Consider the following 20,961-nt stretch of genomic DNA (forward strand, 5'->3'; position numbering starts at 1 on the left):
ATCTCAAACACATCACACACCTTTTTGGAGGTAATTTAATTTATAAAACATATAAATTTAATAAGTACAGAAAAAATTGTTATAACATGTAACAGGCATGAGACAATATACTGGTATATTGATTAGTAAGGAAGTTTTTTTTGGCACTTAATATAGAATGGAGGTACATGTAAATTACTGATTTTAAAAATGCATTTATAAGTCAATACCTGTATTTCAAATAAATCAGAACTCATACTCATGGTAAATAAAGAAGAAATGAAGAAAAGTCATCCATGTACAGTTTATACAACAATGAATTGTCAGCCTCAGATATTTGACTTTGTAAATGCTGTAATTACCCGGTGATACACAGTTAACAATTCTGAAAGAATCACACATGGCACATTTTTTTTTGTGAAAAGAAATGTTGGTATGTTTTCTACATAAGCCAGGTTCCAATGAGTTTCTCTATGTTAGCCCTTGCCTGTACTAGTTGTGGTGGGTCATTGCTGGCAGCAGGGTACATGTTAGCACAGTGGGCTGTTCCTGTAAATGTAAATAAATTCCATGTCATATTTAAAAAAAAAAAAAAATTTCTTTTTAATCAAATTCCATGCTCGGTGCTTCAACATCAAAATTTGATATACTTTGGCTGCACTCTAATACAGCGCTATGGTATTCAATTTTGTTAAAGTATATTCTTACTAAAAATTCCTAATTTTCAAAATATGTTATTAATTCAAAACAAACTTTTGAGAGTATTACTTTTCAGATTTTCACTGACAGATCAAACATATGATTCAAGCTCCATAACACAGATATTAATTCTGACCTTGGCCTATGAAAATAAAGAGAAACCAACACCAAGCTAAATAGCAATCTGCATATTCTTCAATTTCACAAGCCACGAGTTAACCACTTCACTCAGGAGGAGTGGAGCAGATCGTAAACCCTTGGCAAGCAAAGATGCAAAATCAGGGATAATTTGAAATAGACTAGTGAGCTACTACATGTACATTGCATACATTTCTTGGAAATGGAAACAAAATCTTAACAAAATTTCTAACCTTGGATGAAAATTGCTGGAGATTCTTTGGATAAATCCTTGGTAAATCCAAGGAAGTGCCAGGGATCAATAGATCCATTGGGAAACACAATCCTGGAGGCTCTCATCCCCATTCCCCCATAATCTGTATTGGTTCTGTTTATTCCTTGTTGTATTAGATTCTGGTTAAATTTGGGTCCAAAGATGTCAATACATTGTTGTATAGAGAAGCTGTAAAAATAATGTAACTTTTAGAGACCTTATTTTTGCTGCAGAAAATAGATAAAAATGCTAAGAAATAAAATAGCTATCTTTTTGTTAGCTATATCCACCTACTCATATAATCATTTAATATGAATAAAAAAACATTCCATTGCTCACAAGTAGAAATAAAAATGTTAGATAAATTCTTTCTTTTCAGAACAATATTGTGGATTATCTGGTAATCCAAGGGCATTTTTTTACAACATAGAAAATGGAAACTTAATTTTAAATATTAAAAGAATATACATGAAAAGGAAAAAGAAAGTGTAGAAAGGTGGAATTGAAACTGATTTTACTGATTACTTCAGATATTAAAACCACTAGTAAATGCTCAAAAAATAGGAAAAGTACAAGTATGTCTTTTTTTCTAGGATATCTGAATATTAAAATACAAACACATTGTACATAATTACATATAATGTATAATCATGTACATTTAAAACTGTCTCTCCCACTGGAAAAAACTTACTTGACATCAAAAAAGTTTCCGAATGGCTGTGAATCTCCAAGGTCTGATGACTGGAAGAATCCAAACTCTGTACAAGTCTGGTACATCCATTGTCTACCTGTAAGCAAGAAACATTGTACATGTAGTTACACACTAAACTTGGATAAACTTTTTTTAATTTAGAACCATTGTTGTTTGTAATTTCAAAACATTAAAATTCTCCATGCATTAATTAATTTGAATATCATATCAACATATTTTTTTTTTATAAAACACATTTGTTTTTTTAAAATAATATAAGCATTTTCATTACGTTTGTGAAGCGAAAGGGGATGAAATCACCCCCACCCCCAAAGTCATGAATGGCTCTTAATTCCATCTTAAAAAACATTAAAAATAAAGCAACTTTACCTCCCTCTGATGCACTAGCATTCCATGACACACTCTGTAACTGTTTAATCATACTGTTATAGCTGTTATCTAGACATTTCTGTGAGTACGTAGACAACATCAGGTCATTGACCTTGGCGTATCTCTCTAGAGGGGACCCTGTGCTCTCATCTGTCATGATGCCACAAATAGTGTCTATTGTTATATTAGTTCCAATGGCACCCTGATGAAAAACGATTGTTAGATATATGATTATAATTAATACAGAAATAAAATTTACTTTTTAGCATTTTACTTCTTTAAATATACTGTAGATCACTAAATTTTTGCAACACCTTTTTTTCACGAGATAGTCATTGATTCTTGATAAGCGAGGCAAAATTTTCTGGAATTGTGGTAATTGCTCTATATAATCTTAAAAAATACTATTATATGCAAGAATTGAATTTTCACAAGCACATTGTCTAGCGTAATTACCCGAAAATAAAGTTCTCACAAATAAAAAGAGATTTACAGTAATACAGGTACGGTTTTACCATTCTGAAGAATAGAATTCCAAAAATTCACGGAATTTTACATGATATATTATTTTCAAAATATGCAAATTAATATTTTTCTCTAATTATACAATGCTGATCCTATCTCAAACTAAAATATCCTGTATATTCCTCCTACATGCAATAAAGCTTAGTACCTCAAATGCCCTGTTATCTTTATTGTATTGCACCACACCCTCAAAATTCCCTGCCAAGTTGGAAAATAGATTTGCACCATCAAGATATGTTGAAGTATCCAAAGGATCACATACTCTTAAATTATAAAAAAAAATGATTACATGTTACATTCTTTGCTATACACAAAGAAATATTTTTATTGAACTGAGAATAGACTTAAGTCAAAAATTTTGATTCTGAATAACTTAAAGTTTAGTTAACAGATATTCTCAAAATTATGCAGTTATGTATAATATTCAAATTCCAACAAATACTGCAGATTTAGTATCATTATCATTTTTTTTTTCAAAAGTTATATTGATTTAAAATTTGACTTAAGTCTATTCTGAGTTCATGGTCATGAGAATAGGCCTGTAACATGTATAAGAAACAAAAAAAAAGGAAAAGATTTGAAGGCCTGAGAATTAAACCATTACTTCAAATAATTTCTATTTCTGGACCTTGTTGAACCTTTGAGTCTTACTTAAACATCTTTTCCACATTTTTCTTCCCTTCATCAGTCTTTAGCATATCTGTGATGGCATCAGTAGCCATTTTAATGTTTTTATTGCAACCCTGTCCTGCGGTTGCTAAGGAACTAACAACAACTTGTAAATACTCTGAAAATAGAACAAAAGTGTATATGTGTATCCTGTCCACACCATTTTTAAAAAGTTACTGTAGTACAAGTGTAGCTCCAAGATTTTCAGAAAGTATGTGAATTTAGGAATTAATTTTGAAGTACAATTTCCTAGATAGTTTGGACTTTTGATTGGTAGCGATATGCCTACACAGTAAAGCATGCGTATAACCAAATGTTAAGGACAGTTGACTTTCCTTCATTATAAGCATAATTCTTTATGTTCAGTAAGTTTACAATATATACCTTAAGTCATTGTGAATGAATGTACATAATTGATTCATAGTAGCACATTTCTACTTCCTATCTTGGTTAACTTTTCTGAAAACATGAATTCATAGAAGGATTTAAAAGTCCTGAATAATTCATAAAATATTAAGTGGGAAGGTACTTATTCTAAATAGCATGATCAGTTAACCTTTAAAATTTAGTTTGGCCACAATGGGTGCACTGGTGGCCACCGCACCATCTACCAGGTGGGGGTACTTAAGTCTGAACCAGGCCGACAGGGAACCTGAAATGATAATCAAAAAGATGTTAAATAAGCCGAGATTAATTCAACTAACAGATGGTAAGCAACAGTTCATTTTCATCCTTTTGGTTTATAAGAATTTACATTTCACCTGAACTGAATAGGAATTTTTCTGCTTTGCTTTATTCACTGTTAGTATATTGCAGTTATAAAGCATGAAATGTCCCAACCTATTTTATACATTATAAAATATAACCCGGGTGCAGTGTAGCTATATGTTTTAAATTCATTAATTATTCCTCACTATTATTTATTTAAATAAATAAATAGATTACCTGGGTATGAGCCTCCAAAGGTTATAAGTTTCTGTTTATCTGACAATAACTTGTATTTTTGTTTGACATACTGGATGAAGTAGGCCAAGTCAGCAAGAGCCTGTTCACTGCTCAGAAACTGCAAATTATCCACACTCAAGTCACTACAAAATCCAGTACTTATAAGATACAGCCAAAGTAGAAAAAGTATAGAATGAATTCAATGTCTCAACCACAAACATAAAAATCTAATCTTTATGAGGGTAAATACAGAAACTTTATTATTAATTATTATCATTATTTGGAAAAAAAATTCATAAAAGTGAAAGTTTTATCTGAGATTTCATAAGAAATAATTTAAATGTCTTAAAAGAAATTACGATGTAGGGTGGCTTTTTCCATAAAATCTATGCTCAAGCAGAAAACAGATGGCTTTATAAGTCTTGGCATATTCTATCCAGGCTCCCTGCAGCATCCACGCTGGATTGGCTGTACCCTCTCCTCCAATCATTACAAAGATTGGACCTCCGGGTCTATAGAAAGTGTCATTGACAAAATATCTCTGAAAAAGATGTTTGGGAGAATTATCAAATATGCAAAATGTATCTGTAAGATATTATCCATATCATACAAGTTGCGATAACAATAAATCAATTTTTTTTTCATTTTAATTCTCTTGGATGTGGATGGTTGAACAAACCATCCGAAAAACATCATGAGCATAAAAGATACTTTTTGACACAAAAGCCAATGTTTCAAATTTTTTATTACTATATATTTTCAAATTTTTCTAAAAAATTTAAAAACTCTGAAAATTTATGTTTTGTAATTTTTGAGAGATTTTTCTCTGATGAATGAAAAAAAATTGGACTAGCTGGTGTCAAAACCTCTGGTAAATAGATTTTTGTCCAGAATGTGAAATGGTATCAACAATTAAATCTAAGAAGATATGAAAAATTATAAGTTCTAGATAAGGTACCATTGGTTGTCATAATGGTTTATTAGGTTAATCCTGATTAGAAGGAGATATTTGAGGAATGATAACATACACCCTATATACAATTGTATGCTACAAAAGTTTTTTATTTTCATAAAGGTTGATTTAAATTATCCTTTTCAAATTTTTAAAAAGAAAAAAAAAAACCAAATATTGCGGTCATCATCATGTTAGACATATTCGAACTTTAAGAGAGATCAACTGAAAAAAAAATAACTACTGGTGACTTTCTAAAATCGACTTTTGTTCATTAATTTTTCTTTCCCTAATCTCAGCGAGATCGGTAGAGACTGAAAATTTTGTCATAATGGTTTATTATATATATAGACCGTTTGAGGACACTGATAACATACACCCTATATACAATTGTATGCTACTTAAGTTTTCTCAAATTCATTCAAGTTTGATCTAAATTATCTCATTGTTAAAAATTAAAAAAAAAAATATTGTGGTCATCATTAACATGTTAGACATATTCAAACTTTAACTTAGTCAATCATCTTTTCAAATTTAAACTGTTGCAACTTTCTAAAATCGACAATTGTTCATTAACTTTTCTGCCCGCCTAATTTCCTTTGAACATCCCTTAAAGTGTCTATCACTATAAAACTTTCCTTTCTTACCAGACCAAAAAAAAAAATGTTTAAATCCAGTAAAATATAAAGTTGTTTATTTTTAAAAAATTATACCCAAAATATATTGTTTGGTATATTTTTTTAAACCTTCGCTGCTGAATAATTCATACTATAGATCATTTTATAAGAAATAGTTTTATTGAATTATATATTGGAAACAGATTATTGTGGAACTCTTTAGCAGCGAAGGTTTAAATGAATAGCAAACAGCCTTATTACTTATATTTACATTTGTGAAAAATATTCATACTTTATATTTTATTGGATTTAAACATTTGAAATGCATTATTTTTCAAAACCAAAGTTTTAATGAAAGAACGCGCGTTGAACCTTTAGGGATGTTCAAAGGAAAAAGTTGAACGTTTATCCGGAACATCTACAACCTCTTAACCCCGTACCTGTATTTATACAGTTATAAAAACGCTTGCTTTCAGTAATGTTATATTTAAATGAAAACATTTGCAAATGTATATATAGAAAAATAAGTAACGTCAGGTGCCTGTGTCTCTAGTCTAGCCCAGTCTACCTGGTACTGATCTAGCTGAGATTATTCTCTTCCGTGTGAGTGAAAGGTACATTTTTGTTTGTTTTTTTAAGTAGATTAAAAATAAAAAAATCACTTAGTGGTAGTCAAACCTGTTGCCATGTTCTTGTATCTGCATCGTTGAAATGCGTTAATCTTTGTGTCATCCACATATCCGGGGGTAGAACAGACCCCTGGAGCAATTTAGGAGCTCCAAGCATTCCATGTCTTGGTCGCCCACGGAGAAACCTCGGGAGACACGAAACAATACTCAAATTCACAAAAATCAGTACAAGATTCAAGATCAACACTGTTCGTATGGAGGCCGCCATTTTGTCTTGTGAGACTTGATCACATGATCCCACTTTAAATCACGTGATTTCATGCGCCAAATTCCTGATACTTTTTTTGTGTAGGGCCTATCAGAAAACCCCTTCTATATTCAAATATTAAAATGAAATAAAAAAAATAAAATAAAAAATGAAATAAATAAAAAAAAAATAATTAATTATAATGATTTTTTGCAAACTAAGTTTTGGGAGAATAAATTATAAAAGTGTTAATTAATTATGATTAATTATTTCATAAATTTCAATGCACTGATGAATGTCTTGCGCCAACAAGTAGAAATTTATGTACGAAATGTTTTTTTTATTTTTTTTTTTTGATATATAAAAGAAAGATCTCTATTAAATGAGTACATCCTTACAAATAAATTCTTTCAAAAATGTTTAATTGTCGGAAAATAGCTCTTCAGAGAGCTTAATGTTCTTTGTTGATGTACCCGACTTTAAATAAATATTATCTTATCTATCTTATCTTATCTTTCAAGATGATAAAAGTGAAGATTGGCAAAAAGGATCAGTGGCGGTACATTTAGAACCATATCCCTGATGAATTTTAACAAAAACGGAAAATGATATCAGATATTGAAATTTTCATAAGCCACAAAGTATATAATGAAATATAAAATTGTGTCTAATAAAAATTCTCAGAAGGGGGGAGGGTTACACCATCCATTCGTCAGGTGCCTGTGGTACGAACATTAACTGGAGTATCAGTGCAATTATATCTCTCTCTCTCTCTCTCTCTCTCTCTCTCTCGCATGACCCAGGAAAAACGAAAAAGTACATACATGTACGTACAATGTATGCACTCATTATGTAGCTACCGGGGAATTTTTCGCGTGCCCAGTATCATCCTCGGGCTTTTCGTTATATACAGGGACCTTAATACTGAGTATATAGTCGCGCATACAAAGAACATTTTTCCTCTTATTTAATGCACATCTGGTGAATTTTAATGTAGGGTCTTAAAATTGTAAGAACATATGATTAATTTTGGCCGTTGAAAGTGCATAAAGTTACATGCATGGTTACAATAAAAATTGCACTGATAATGCCCTGATAATTATTTTTTCGTCTTGCTGTGAAATGATGTCTTTTCATTTGCTCTTAGTTTTTTCTTTTGGATATTTTGCTGTTCAAGGTAACTGTTTTTACATGTCCTTTATGCCAACTTCTGAAAGATATTTTTAGCAATAAAAGGGGTTTTTATTCAACTGAACAATGCACATATATGGAAGCCCTGGAGTACATATATTTGTAAACGAAATCAAAAAATAAACTTAGATGAAAGTAGCAAAAATTACAAAAGTTTAACTTTTTTAAATGCGAAAAAAAAACGCCGCAATGATAAACAGTCATGACTGCAACGTACGACATTATTACACGAATTGGGGGTGTTCTACAGGACAAAGACTAATGATTGCGTGTCCATATCTATTTTAAAGATGTCCATCACTGTAAATATAGTTAATTACGTTACTATGAAAAGTCATAAAATACTGGAACTAATAGCTGTTGACAACAGAAATGCTTACGTAATGCAGTAAGACAATGTCTCAATCCACGGTCTGGATTCAACTCATAGCTCGCTCTCTTTATCTCCTCCTCCTCCCAGATTAGGAGAGGATCTTATATTTTGACCGTGGAATGCAATGTTGTATTAAAAAAATACTTCATTTTATATATAAGAGAATTAAATCCCTTCTCCGATTTATATTTTATAATCAATTCTTATTGCTTTAAAAGGTGATGAACACATTCTGTCCAGAGTACGTCGTGTAGTTGGGGGAGAGAAGTTAGAGGAGGGAGAGGCCCCGTACCTGACATTTGTCGGAGGTAACTTTCAGAACGGCCGCAGAAAGCGCAGTATCTTCTGGTCACGCCCTAGGACCACCACTACAACTACCACCACCAAGAGTCCACCCCTCGGGGAACCGGAACAATACTGTGCCGGAAGTCTGATCAGTGACCGATGGGCACTGACCGCAGCCCACTGTTTTGATGGCAGAACTCAGTAAGTAGTTAATAGGAAGGAAAGATTGTGGGAATTATATGTGAGAGTTTAGTTTGGCAAACAGGCAAATATTTGTTTCAGTGTCCATATTTGGTTGCTAGATGCTTGGATAAATTTTTGAATGTGTTCATGAGCAGATCCAGGATTTTTATCCAAAGGGGGTCCATCTCAGTGAAAAAAAATTCCAACCCCAAAAAAATATCTAAGAAAATTTTTTTTTACTCCTATTACAAACGACTAAAATCTATAATACGCTCCGGGAGGGGGGGGGTACATGAATGTGGGGTGGAAGTTCCATCCTTTTGACTCTCATCTCCAGATGCTGGAATCAATGTTAAAACTCACACACAATCACACGAAATAAAGTGTATTTTTTATGCAAAACAAAAGTGTTTTGGGTAAAACTATCCTGTTTTAAAGAGAATTTCACAAAAGATAAATATTAATTCTTTTCGGCTGAATAATAATGGACATATTAAACTTTTTTATTAACTGACAAACTCCTTTCCGTCAAGAAATTTTGGCACCACACTTCTCTTTCTTCTATAAATTAATATCCATTCTACGTCTTTTAGAAGCGGACAGAGTTTTAAGGATCCCAGATTGTGGAAAGTAAAGATAGGATCAGTGTCATTAAATGATTTACAGGTATTTTACCTTGAAAGTCAAAATGTGGTTTACTTAAAAATTAAAAGAAAATGTCAAGTGATGATTATGATGGTTCAAATTTCAAAAATATAGTATTCAATTCATGACATGTTTTATCATTTTCTTTAAAAATATGCTTTTATAAAAAGATAAACTGCCATTATCCAAATAAAGTCGAATTGTGAATTCCTTTAAAATTTCAATTGTCGAGATTACATCCATAGCTGGCAAAAGTAACACGAAAAATAAACACTCAACACAATGAAAATTTGTTAATTAACAAGATAATATACTCTATGACTTCGTCTTTATGTTTATGTGTGTATTTGATAATCTTGAATTAAAGAAGGCCTAATTTAAAAGATCTTACTTCATATATGTTACAGGAATCAAGAGGGCGTTCATGGATTAATAAACTTAAAGCACGGTGGTTTAAAAACAATGGAGGTCAAGATGGAAAGTACGTTGGACTCAAACAAATAATTATACATCCTGATTACAATGAAGGTAAAAATAATTTAGATATAGCGTTTTGTTTTTACATTTTATATTAACCCATCCAATCAACTACAAATAAACAGCATAGGTAGAATGTTGAATTCTATGACCTAAATGATATCACTAAGAAATAGAAAAACTCGATAATGCGGAATTTTATCATTAGTGGATATTCAATGGCATTAAGGATTGGGTAAAATGTGTGCATTTCTTCATGTACAGACTGCATCTTTTCAATCATTGAAATAGAATGATAGGATGATGATACCATTACATTTTTCTCAGACAATCCAGACGACAGGGGTGACATTGCAGTAGTAAAACTGGAAGAAGAAATAGAGTTTGGTCCGAATGTTCAAAAAATTAAACTAAACTCAGACCCCCGATATCCGCCTGACTGGACGATTTGTAAAGCCCAAGGGTGGGGCTGTACCAGACCAGGTTATTTCAATATATCTTAGTATTTAATTGTTTGTAAATGACTATATTTTGATTAATCAGCTCAAAATGGCCATTGTTAAGATCTCTCAATTAAAGGTTGTTAAATTATTTTAATTTGCTAGCTATAGCTTTAATTTGATTAATGACAAATCCAAAGCATAACAAATTAATTTGAAGAAGCCTACCAGAGTGCTTGCAAATCAAGATATGCTTATTACTTCATATCCCTCTAAAATGATCCACATAAATTTGGACTAGTGTTTTTGTCTATTTGTCTTTTCTTTCTATTATAGATGGGCCTAGAAGTGACATTGCCCGATCTGCGACTCTGCCTATATTCGATTCAGATAGTTGTGCGCAATCATTTGACATAAATCTTAATATTTGCGCTGGATTCTTTGACAGGGGAAGAGGCATTTGTTTGGTAAGATTTTTTGTGCATATCTTCGACGAAATTAAGGTCGTAATTTTTTGCATTTTTATTCTGATTATTCTGGTTTAGTATACATGTAATTGCTTTGTGAACGAGGATTAATTTGCTGTTGTTTTTTAACGTGCTGAATAAGGCAGGCTTAATCCCTATATGCAGATGTTAGAGGTATATTAACACATAAATTGGGAAGGTGTAACAAAGAAAAAAATCATAAAGTTTTTGTTTAAGATTACCATTAACGTCTCTTTCTTGTATATAAAACAAAAACTTTTGCAAAATTGGACTTCGATGACTCCATTCTCTCTTTGATATGGTTTGGTGACATGATGTCTTTAAAATATTTTTTTTAGGGTGACAGCGGAGGACCTCTTCTCTGCAAAAGAGACGGGGAATTAGTTCAAGTCGGAGTCGCCTATCTCGCAAACCCCGAGGATCCGGCAAATAACCCGTCAATATACGTGCGCGTGTCGTCATACTTGGATTGGATAAAAAGACAGACTGGAATATAACAATTTTCTAAGGCTTCTAAGGCTGTTATAGTTGGTATATGTACAGGAACCAACCAATGATTAAGTCAGCAGAAACACCTCCTCACCGTTCCTTTGGACTTTCAGATAATTACCATGGAATCATTTGATGGCAACAAAACTAAATAATAAAAAACTGTAAATAGCGTGTTCTGAAACATTTGTTTGAGCATTACCAATGTAACATTAAATTAAGTATTTTAATTAATTTAGAAAAAGCTTTGAATATGTTTATGCTGATAGTCTAACTCTCTCAGTCTCGTCACTTATTTTTGCAGTATTTCCACTTAAATTGTCATGTACAATATAATCATATTCAATTACAAATACTCATTAAAAACTGACTCGGTTAAAACTCAGTTGTTTGTTGTTATTTATCAATTACGCCCTGTTACTAGCTGACCATTTCTTGTATTCATTTATGAAACCTTTTCATAAGAAGAAGAAAAAAAAACGTGCATGGAGTTCAACTCGACATACTGCAAGGAACTGCTGGCTAACAGACTTGATCATGAGTGATCTGTTTAAAGAAACATTCTTTCATGCAAAGAAATCATTTCAGTGCCTGAAATATAAAGAAATCGTAGGCTTTCCTTGGTGCTTAGATATGAGACTTTGTTTTGCTTTCTATATATAATTCCATACAAAAGTTTTGACAAATTTTTGACCTTATGAAAAAATCTTATAAAATTCTCCCACTATACTTGGTAAACAAATAAACATTATTCAGGTTACCAATTTAAATGTAAATCTATGAGAAATATTGCTTATTTTTTAAAAAAGTTTGTTTCTGTTATTTATCCTCAATTAATATATCTCAGTGAACTTGAGTTATATGGGATTCTACAGAATCTGCTGCATCTGTTTCATATCCGCATATATATTTGACTAGAAAAGACGTTAATGGTAAAATAATAACAAAACTTTATGTTACATTGTAAAAGTAACGACTTCAATTTTCTCTATCTTCAACTTTCTTATAATTAAATGTACCCTTATCACCTGCATATGGAGTTAAGAATTCACACTGGATAAAAAAAAAAACCCGCAAGAGCATGCACTACCAACACGTACAAACAATTTCTAAAACAAAGCAAGGTATTGGCAAACAGGTTGATAAAACAAGGATGTCAATAGTCTCATTAAGTCAATATATATTTAGCAATGTATGGTCGATACAATAAACTTGTCAGTGAATACAAACTATCATCAAGCCTTCGATACAATAAACTTGTCAGTGAATACAAACTATCATCAAGCCTTCTGACATTTTTCAAACTAATTTACATATCAAATTTTCTACGTATTTTCCCGTTTGCTCAATCAAGGAACACATGGCAGGTGTAACTGATCGATAGGGGATGCTTACTCTGCCATGGCACCTGATCTTTTCTCTCATGTTTTAAGAAAAAGCAGTTTCCTCTATTCTCATTTTTATTGTTTTAATGGACCTTTGAGCTTGATTTCTGCTTATTATCCCCATAATTCATTTCAGAACTACTGTGGATTCCTTATTTTTCGTGAGTACTTTTTATCGCGAATGAGCTCTAGATCTTCAACGTCAAATCGCGAGAATAATAATTCGCGAACGGACGGTTGGTTAAAAGATTTAACGTAGATTTCAGCACCATTAAAATAAAGGCAAGCAATTTTATTTCGCGTGTGCTGCTTCTCGCGAAATTACGCAATAAATAATTCCACGTGTATATTTAGGAATCTACAGTAGTGCATGCGTAGTATATTACGAATTATACGTACAATTAAGTACTTTAATATTACGATAAATCTAAAGGATAATTATTTTTAGAGAAAGGTTTGATAATTTTAAAGCAAAGGAAACTTTTCGAATCATTTTCATATTGTTTGATATATCTCTTATGTTCTGAATCATAAGATAGTTTTTGGAGATCATTTTTACCGTGACCAATAGAATGGAGTTGTCTTTAACTATACTATACAACTTAATCTTGGAGGCAAAACAGTCTAACAATTCATTCAATATACTATATAATAAGTATTTCAGTCTGAAGTGTTATCTACTGAATAAAATGATACACTGAATACAAATAACTATGTAAAAAATATTTCGGGATAATAGAAAAGATTAAAAAAGAGACACATTGCATGCCCCAGGACTTGCACATGGGTACGGGGTTTGAATGATAAAATCACAACTAAGTACAATGTCCTGTTGATACTCCATGACCTAGCAACGGTAGTGGAAGTTATGGCATACATGTCTTTTTTCTAAATAATTGCCACATCTGGTAAATGTTAATAAAAATGGATGAAACAGATTAAGGTGTGGGTAAAATTAGCAATTCAAAAGTTATAAAAAGAAATAAATGCATTTTGTGATTGAAGTTAATAGGTTAATAGGATGAAGGTTTTCGTTTTTCTTTTCGTTTTTAATCTAGGAGTCATTACCGTGAAAGGTAAAAGATCAATTAATTTTCGATAGATATATTATATTCAAAATGTATACAGTTATTAATACAATTTTATAATCTTTGGTATTTTAAACTTAATTACACATTCCGCACGATAGAATATGGTTCTATTTTATAACATGTAAGTACATAGTGTATAATTATTTTTTTTCACCTGAAAGTGCATTTGTAGAACGCAAAGAGAAAGTTAATTTATTAATGACTGAAGGACTGAATATTCAACATTTTTGATTTGTAATGTAATTTCTTTTATAAGTATTTTAAATTCAATTATGTTATAATGAATTTATCTCTTTGCATTGCATAAAACGTTATTTCGAGCCTGAATACTGTTCGTTATCTATATATCATGATCCGCCGAAACATGGCTGAAAAATTGCCGACTCGGCGTTTAACAATATTCAGTCAATCACTGGCAACCATATTTCATGTATATTTCGTTTTAAAAAGGCGATAACCATATCTTGTCACGAGTGCGTCGTATCATCGGAGGGAAATCACTAGAGGATGGAGAAGCCCCGTACCTCGTCTTTGTTGCTGGGGGCCAGAGAGTTGCCCGGGGTAGGCGCAGCATTTTTTATTCTCTGAGGAGGAGAGAAGACCCTAACTCTCCGGAGCAGTGGTGCACGGGGAGTCTGATCAACAGGCGATGGGTACTGACCACAGCACACTGCTTCGATGGAGAAAATGAGTATGTTTTAGGTTTTATGATACAGTTTATATTATAATTCTCTTCGGTATATATTTTTTTTCTTAAGGCTCATTGTATTTCCGATTATCTGATCAACGAATGATTTTTTGAAAGAAATAAAAAAAATGAAAATAAAATGCACATAATTTCAACATTATTTGCTGGTCTAAATTTGGGTGAAATGATTTTGTCTTTTAGACTGGGTCGTAGTTTCAAAGATCCAGACTTGTGGAAAATGAAGATTGGATCAGTTGCTTTAAAGGTTGGTAATTATTTAAACATGCATACATACCCGTACTCAAAGGATATTTAAAACAAATGATACTCTCTGCTCTTCGCTACCATATAAGTATTATGTCAAAGTTCATTTTGGGAAAGCCAAAGTATTCAAATCTGAACATAAAATAGGAAGTGCATGATAATGGCACTATGAAATATGGAGGTAACTAAATCGGAGCAGTACAAACAAGTATGTATACCATTGAAACATCGAAGATGGAATAAGTTCCATGGAGGAGTAAGCAATTAACCCCCTTACCTGTTATAATGAATCTGTGAAATTCTCATGAAATCTAATCTTGTAAAAAGTTGAATAACTAAGAGTTATCACAACATTTAATTGTAAATCAAGTAAATTCATTGAGCTGAATTTCGTTGTAAAATATATTTAAATATTATTTTAAAGAGTTACATATATCTATTTTAGTTGGACTAGTTTATTAAACAGTTGGATTAATTTATTAACTAGGGTGACAGTAGTATTGTAAATTTTGGAATTTTATCCCCATCAAATTTCATAACTTTGCCATTAACTTTTTACATAAAAGTTTACATTTTGTATACAATTCGGAGGGGGAGGGGGGGATGGCAGAAAGGTTAAAGTCGCCGGTAGTGAATTAAAACAAGATATACATGAAAGTCATTTTTATGTGACAAAGTGTGTATTTTTTATTAAACGAGAATGATAAAAGTTGATGATAAATGGCCATTGACATCCTTTTTTTGATTTTGAATGTTTTTAGAAAACAAGGGGCGGATCCTCGTGGATAAACAGGCTCACGTGGTTCAGAAAAACCGCCGCCAAAGAACCTAGGTCTGTCAATGTGGATAGCATTATCATACATCCCGATTATGATGAAGGTATTAAAAGATGAACAAATTAAATGTACGAACGAATGCACTGAAAAAAAATCACGGCATGAGAAAACTTAATATTAATTGTGCAAATTTAGAATTTTTCAGGAGAGGGGGGGGTCCAAATTCACTCTACAGGTATCGTTAAAAAATGACCAAAAAATGTAATCAACTTTCTTAAACCTGAAAACTTATTTTAAAAATGTAACGCGCATTTTAAATCAATTTAAACTGGGACTGTGGTTTCCAGCTGTTGGATTGGTCATGGTCGTTTCTTGCACAATTGGTTACTTTTACAGAGTATAAAGCATGTTTGAACTCATAATTTACTATTAACACTTATATATACCAGATTTAGAAAATGGTAAGGGTGACATTGCAGTGGTTCGACTTTCTGAAGACGTATCTTTCGGGCCAGATGTTCAGGAAATAGTTCTCAACTCAGACTCCACATATCCCCCAGATGGTACAGAGTGTACAGCGCAAGGGTGGGGCTGTACCAGAAGAGGTACGAGTCAAAACTTACGTCAAACTTTATTATACGGTAACACCCCCCCCCCCCCCTTTGAAATGAACAAAACTTGCATAGTTTTTTTTTTTAAAATAGATATGCAATAGTCAGACTTAACAATTGTTTAACTATAGTTCAAAGAGCATTGGTTATATATGAAGTATAAAATTGAAGGTATGTGTAATTTATTTTTTCACCATGAAATGGCCAAAAATGTTTTTTTTTTAAAACAATATTTGATTTGTGTTATTGATTAACAGGCGGACCACCAAGCAATCAAGCCCGTACGGTGGATCTCCCAATATATGATTCAGATAGTTGTAGTGAGGGATTTGATCTACGATACAATTTCTGTGCTGGATACTTCAATCGTAACAAAGGAATATGCCCTGTAAGATTTTTATTATATCATTATTGAAATTACAATGTATACACATACTATAAGCTAAGTACAGTAAATTCACTTTTTGTGAAGCAATATTATTAAACAGTTTTTCAACCAGAAGCATTTACATGCACTTTCAAATATTCCTGGCAGATTTCCAATTATTTACCTTGTTAATAAATCATATTATTTTAGAAGTTATTATTATTATTTTTTTTTTTTGAAAACTGGTATATCATATATATATATAATAAACAATACGAAATTCCTAATAGATATCTATTTTTCCTACTTGTTAGGGCGACAGCGGTGGACCTCTTTTATGTCGTAGGGACGGAAACCTAATACAAGTTGGCTTAGCATCCCTGGCTAACGTAAGAGATCCTGGAAATTATCCCGCCATTTATGTCCGCGTGTCTACTTACTTGGATTGGATACGGAGTTACACTGGATAACTTGCGCGAGCTCTTCTTGTCTCCAAAATTTAATATAAAGCATACGATTTTTTTTTATTTAAAAAAAACTTCTTTTCATGAAGTTAGAGAATAAACAAGAGGTCCATGGCCTACACCACTCAGCCAAGTTACTATGGACCTGTCCTTCTCCACCCCCTATTTATATTCAAAACAGTGGCCCCACCTTCCCAAGGGGTCATTCATTGAAAAAAAAACTTGAATCTACACTACCTGTGGTCCAACCTTAGACCTGTATTTCATGATTTGAACCTACCGAGGTTACTTTCAAGAATCTCCTATATACCGGTACATGTACGTGTTTTAGGTTACTTGGGTCACTCATTTAGTGACCTACTAGTATTGCTTCCCGTTTTTGTCCGTCGTCTTGCGTTGTGTGTTAACATTTGAACATTTTCAGCTTCTTCTCTGAAACCACTGAACAAAATTTAACCGGTTTTGGCATATAGCACCATTTTATGGGTGATTGGGAACAAAAATTGTGCAATTCATAGTCCCTGCCCTCCTGGGGCCTGAGGGATGGGGCTGAACCCACCAAAAGAAATATGATCTTTAAAAATCTTCTGTATACTCCTGGACATCAAGCAGGCAAACTGTTGGCTATTAAACAAATGATATATTTGTACATAGTTTTTATGAGAAAGATCGCCTCTTCCCAAATTACAAATTTCATGGTCTCTGGGTCAGGGCCGGGTTCTGACGTAAGGGCACGGCTCTAATGATTTCATATAGTGAAAAATGAATTACATGTATTTGAAAAAATCTTCTCCTCTGCTCCTGGGTACTATGCTGATGATCTTTCTTCCAGAATTGTGAATTTCAAAGTCGTTGGGTCAGGGTTACTGGGGGGGGGGGGGGGTCTGATGATTATAATACTGAAAATAAATTAATGCTTTGAAATCTGTGTCTTAGTATTTATCAAACATTTACGATGAGCAAGGGTGCCTTTTCCGAATTGTGACATGTGTGGCCCCAGGGTCAGAGGTTAAAGTGGGTTGGGATCACTTCTTATTATTATTGATTAATTGAAATGCATTTTACTTTGTTAGCTTCGCTATGTGTATACTTAAAACGAGCAATGATTGTGAATTTTATGGCCAATGGTCTATAACACAAACCTTACTCATTTGTTGGAAAGTTGTTACTCAGGTGACCGATGAGACCCGTGGGCCTCGTCTGTTTTGACAATAGACGACAAACGACCACCTGATGTCGAAAAATATCATAGAAAAAATTATTTTAACATGTATAAGTTTAAAAACACTAGATCTAAATTATTTCAAGCTTAAAACACTAGTTCAATTACTTGTGTATTTCACGTAAAGCATCTGAATGGCTACTGCACTACACTTTTCTGATGATTCAAATAAAATATTGAAGGTTCGGTTTTAGTGTGAGTTTATTCATATATAAGTTGCATATATTCTAATGATGTAGAATTCCTTTCTGGCTTCTAATTTCTGGTGTTCAAAATTCACAGAGTCTGACATACCTGTTTCAAAATTTAAATGTTCTTCTAGGAAAAGGCGTTCATCATAACTTATTAGCAAAACTTTTTAATGATGTGATGACTCCGAATTTTTCAATCGTTAAAAAACTTCCTTACTTATGTAGCAATATACCATAATCACCTGCATATGGAGACTATGCCTTCCAGTTCATTCGATACGCAAGATCATGCTCTGTCCTATGGCACGCCGATTGGTTCAAAAGTATTTTCTGCACGACCTTAAACAAAAATTACACGAGTTAGTCAAAACTTACACAAAGCGCGGAAAATACACACAAAGTTATTGAAATTTACACAAACTATACAAAAACTACACAATCAACAAAATATTTACACGATATAACGAGAAAATTACACAAACGTAAAAACGAAAACTGCACAAGTGAGAATACAAGATCGACATAATATACGACGCATCCTCATTGCGCACATTTCATTAATATTCATTAGAGAACGGATCAGTGTGGCTTGGAAGCTTGAAACGTTATAAAACAAGAGGATGAGTAATGTGTTAACAATATTAATCTTTTAAAAAAGATTCGGTCTTTCAGAATTACGCTAGACTCTCAAGAATATGCCTAACGTGTTATATACATGTAAAAATTGACAGGCACACAATATGCATATAAATTAACATCCCCGATTAAAATATAGATAACGTTAAAAGGGGGTGCATATAAACCGTATATTATCAGTTGCGTGTTTAATTGTTAGATTTTTTGTTTCATTCCTCTATATAGCAATATCTTTTGAAAGTTTAAAACAATGATATTATCATAGTAAATGTAAATAAATAAAAACAGCGTGAGTTAATACAGGAGAGTTAACAACAAAACAAACTCTTCTCCTCCACCACCCACTGTGTGTACTTTGGTAATAATTAAGGATGTGGATGTGTGACCTTTTCAAATCAAGAAATTCCTCCCTACTGGGATGGAATGAAAGACACGTGTACGCTAATCGATTTATAGTTATTTGACACTTCAATGATACATTTTGATTGGAGGTTATTAGCAATTTACAGAGATATTGAAGCAATGTTGCTGTCATCTGGGTTGTGGAATTTGCCCAATGTGAAAAAGTAGTACATGTAGTCTTAAATGTTGAACAACGTGTGGTGATTACATAAATACATGTATCCATGAAAATGTAAAATGTAAAATTATACAGTGTTTTACTTTTGTGAATTTCAACTTAATTTCTGTTTTTCTAGAGTAGATTATTTTGAATAGGTAAAATGCATATTTATAAAGGAGTTAGACAATTTAAACAAAAATATATAATTTAAAATTATAATATGCAGATACATATGTAGTATCTCTTTTAAAAGGGGGGGGGGCCAAATAACCTAAAAAAACTTATTAACAAGCAAAAAAAAAAAAAAGGTAAAGCGTCCAATCTCGAAAATCCTATTTCGTTGAGGTAGTGAGGCACCTTCAATTCCAATCCAGCAACAAAATAGGGGGCTTTTCAGTGGACATTTTACAATGGAAGTAGGTTCTTTTTGCAAAAAAAAAAACAAAAACAAAAACAACAACAACAACAAAAACCAGGGGGGGGGGGGATTCTATAGGCCTAATTGACGATTAATTTTGTTTCATAATAATATATAAAATCATGTTCTTTTTTTTATAATGGCCATATACATGTAATTGGGTAAAAAAAAGTAATCTTACAAGAAACTTAGTGTTTGGAAAATAATTTTAAAAATCATGAAGTCGAATTTGAAATGTAAACAGAATAAAGAACATGAATTATTTGCATTTTTTAAGAGTGATAAAACGCGTTCTATGACACTGCGGTGTCCATTCTAATTTTTTTTATTGCATCCTATTTGTAACATTGTATGTAATATAAATGTACTTAGTAAAGCACACTGTTTTAAAAGTAATAAAACACAAAAGCGCATGTACATAAAACACACAGGGTATATATATCCTTCTTTTTTCTGGTCCTTTTTATTAAAATGAAAACATTTATCATGTAATCGTCATTACGAATGAGAGTAACGCTCACAAGAAATGTCTTATTTTTAATTGAGTAGTTTATAACTGAAAATATGAGATTACATGGAATAGAATTCATAACAAAGTAGACTTAAGATCTCCAACGAAACTGATATCCTGATATTTCATAAGTATGAATACATGTGTTATTAGAATAAAATATTTTTTATGTTTGGCGTTAGATGCAGGCGCGGATCCAGATATTTTTTCCAAGGGGGGGGGGGTCCATCCCAGTCAAAAAATAAATCCAATCCCAGAAATTTCTTGACAAGAAAAGATAGAAAGAAAGGAAGAAAAAACTCGCCAAAACGTCAAAAATCTATTTCGTAGGGGGGAGGGGGGGGGGGAGAGAGTTGTGTTATGACTTCTATCGTCTCAAATCTTTCATTTTCCACATCCATTTCACTCACATATTCGCGTTTCCCGGGGGGGGGGTCAGCGTTTTCCAAGAGGGTCTATGGTAAACCCTC

The 20,961-nt window shown here is 32.5% G+C and overlaps 3 protein-coding genes across 3 annotated transcripts; 2 read left to right on the forward strand and 1 right to left on the reverse strand.

Moving 5' to 3' along the window:
* Positions 1–295: 295 nt before the first annotated feature.
* On the reverse strand, positions 296–6,777 carry LOC134266304 (putative serine protease K12H4.7). The gene is made up of 10 exons (XM_062748517.1): positions 6,537–6,777; positions 4,649–4,830; positions 4,290–4,432; positions 3,901–3,996; positions 3,327–3,462; positions 2,824–2,938; positions 2,151–2,352; positions 1,761–1,857; positions 1,050–1,258; positions 296–528 (listed from the first exon to the last, which is right to left on the reverse strand). The coding sequence occupies exons 1-10, from the start codon at positions 6,753–6,755 to the stop codon at positions 422–424; spliced, it is 1,506 nt and encodes a 501-aa protein (XP_062604501.1). The 5' UTR covers positions 6,756–6,777; the 3' UTR covers positions 296–421.
* A 919-nt stretch (positions 6,778–7,696) lies between these two features.
* Positions 7,697–11,641, forward strand: LOC134266299 (trypsin-4-like). Its single transcript, XM_062748512.1, has 7 exons — positions 7,697–7,911; positions 8,517–8,784; positions 9,360–9,432; positions 9,819–9,939; positions 10,216–10,371; positions 10,665–10,795; positions 11,155–11,641. The coding sequence occupies exons 1-7, from the start codon at positions 7,791–7,793 to the stop codon at positions 11,311–11,313; spliced, it is 1,029 nt and encodes a 342-aa protein (XP_062604496.1). The 5' UTR covers positions 7,697–7,790; the 3' UTR covers positions 11,314–11,641.
* A 2,031-nt stretch (positions 11,642–13,672) lies between these two features.
* LOC134266300 (trypsin-2-like) lies at positions 13,673–17,122 on the forward strand. The gene is made up of 7 exons (XM_062748513.1): positions 13,673–13,766; positions 14,232–14,472; positions 14,671–14,734; positions 15,495–15,612; positions 15,959–16,114; positions 16,378–16,508; positions 16,802–17,122. The coding sequence occupies exons 1-7, from the start codon at positions 13,712–13,714 to the stop codon at positions 16,955–16,957; spliced, it is 921 nt and encodes a 306-aa protein (XP_062604497.1). The 5' UTR covers positions 13,673–13,711; the 3' UTR covers positions 16,958–17,122.
* The last annotated feature ends 3,839 nt before the right edge of the window (positions 17,123–20,961 follow it).

Source organism: Saccostrea cucullata, unplaced genomic scaffold (assembly GCF_032062105.1).
Source record: "Saccostrea cucullata isolate Sc308-1 unplaced genomic scaffold, CSIRO_AGI_Scuc_v1 ctg979, whole genome shotgun sequence".
Taxonomy (NCBI): domain Eukaryota; kingdom Metazoa; phylum Mollusca; class Bivalvia; order Ostreida; family Ostreidae; genus Saccostrea; species Saccostrea cuccullata.

Coding starts and splice junctions, on each gene's coding strand:
- LOC134266304 (XM_062748517.1), bottom strand. CDS start 6,755: ATGGCGGCCTCCATACGAACAGTGTTGATCTTGAATCTTGTACTGATT. Junction 4,433..4,648: donor GGAAAAAGCCACCCTACATC/GTAATTTCTTTT, acceptor TGGATTTTGTAG/TGACTTGAGTGTGGATAATT. Junction 2,939..3,326: donor AATGTGGAAAAGATGTTTAA/GTAAGACTCAAA, acceptor TTATAATTTAAG/AGTATGTGATCCTTTGGATA.
- LOC134266299 (XM_062748512.1), top strand. CDS start 7,791: ATGCATGGTTACAATAAAAATTGCACTGATAATGCCCTGATAATTATT. Junction 7,912..8,516: donor TGGATATTTTGCTGTTCAAG/GTAACTGTTTTT, acceptor TTGCTTTAAAAG/GTGATGAACACATTCTGTCC. Junction 9,940..10,215: donor ACATCCTGATTACAATGAAG/GTAAAAATAATT, acceptor CATTTTTCTCAG/ACAATCCAGACGACAGGGGT.
- LOC134266300 (XM_062748513.1), top strand. CDS start 13,712: ATGAAGGTTTTCGTTTTTCTTTTCGTTTTTAATCTAGGAGTCATTACC. Junction 13,767..14,231: donor AGGAGTCATTACCGTGAAAG/GTAAAAGATCAA, acceptor CGTTTTAAAAAG/GCGATAACCATATCTTGTCA. Junction 16,509..16,801: donor GTAACAAAGGAATATGCCCT/GTAAGATTTTTA, acceptor CCTACTTGTTAG/GGCGACAGCGGTGGACCTCT.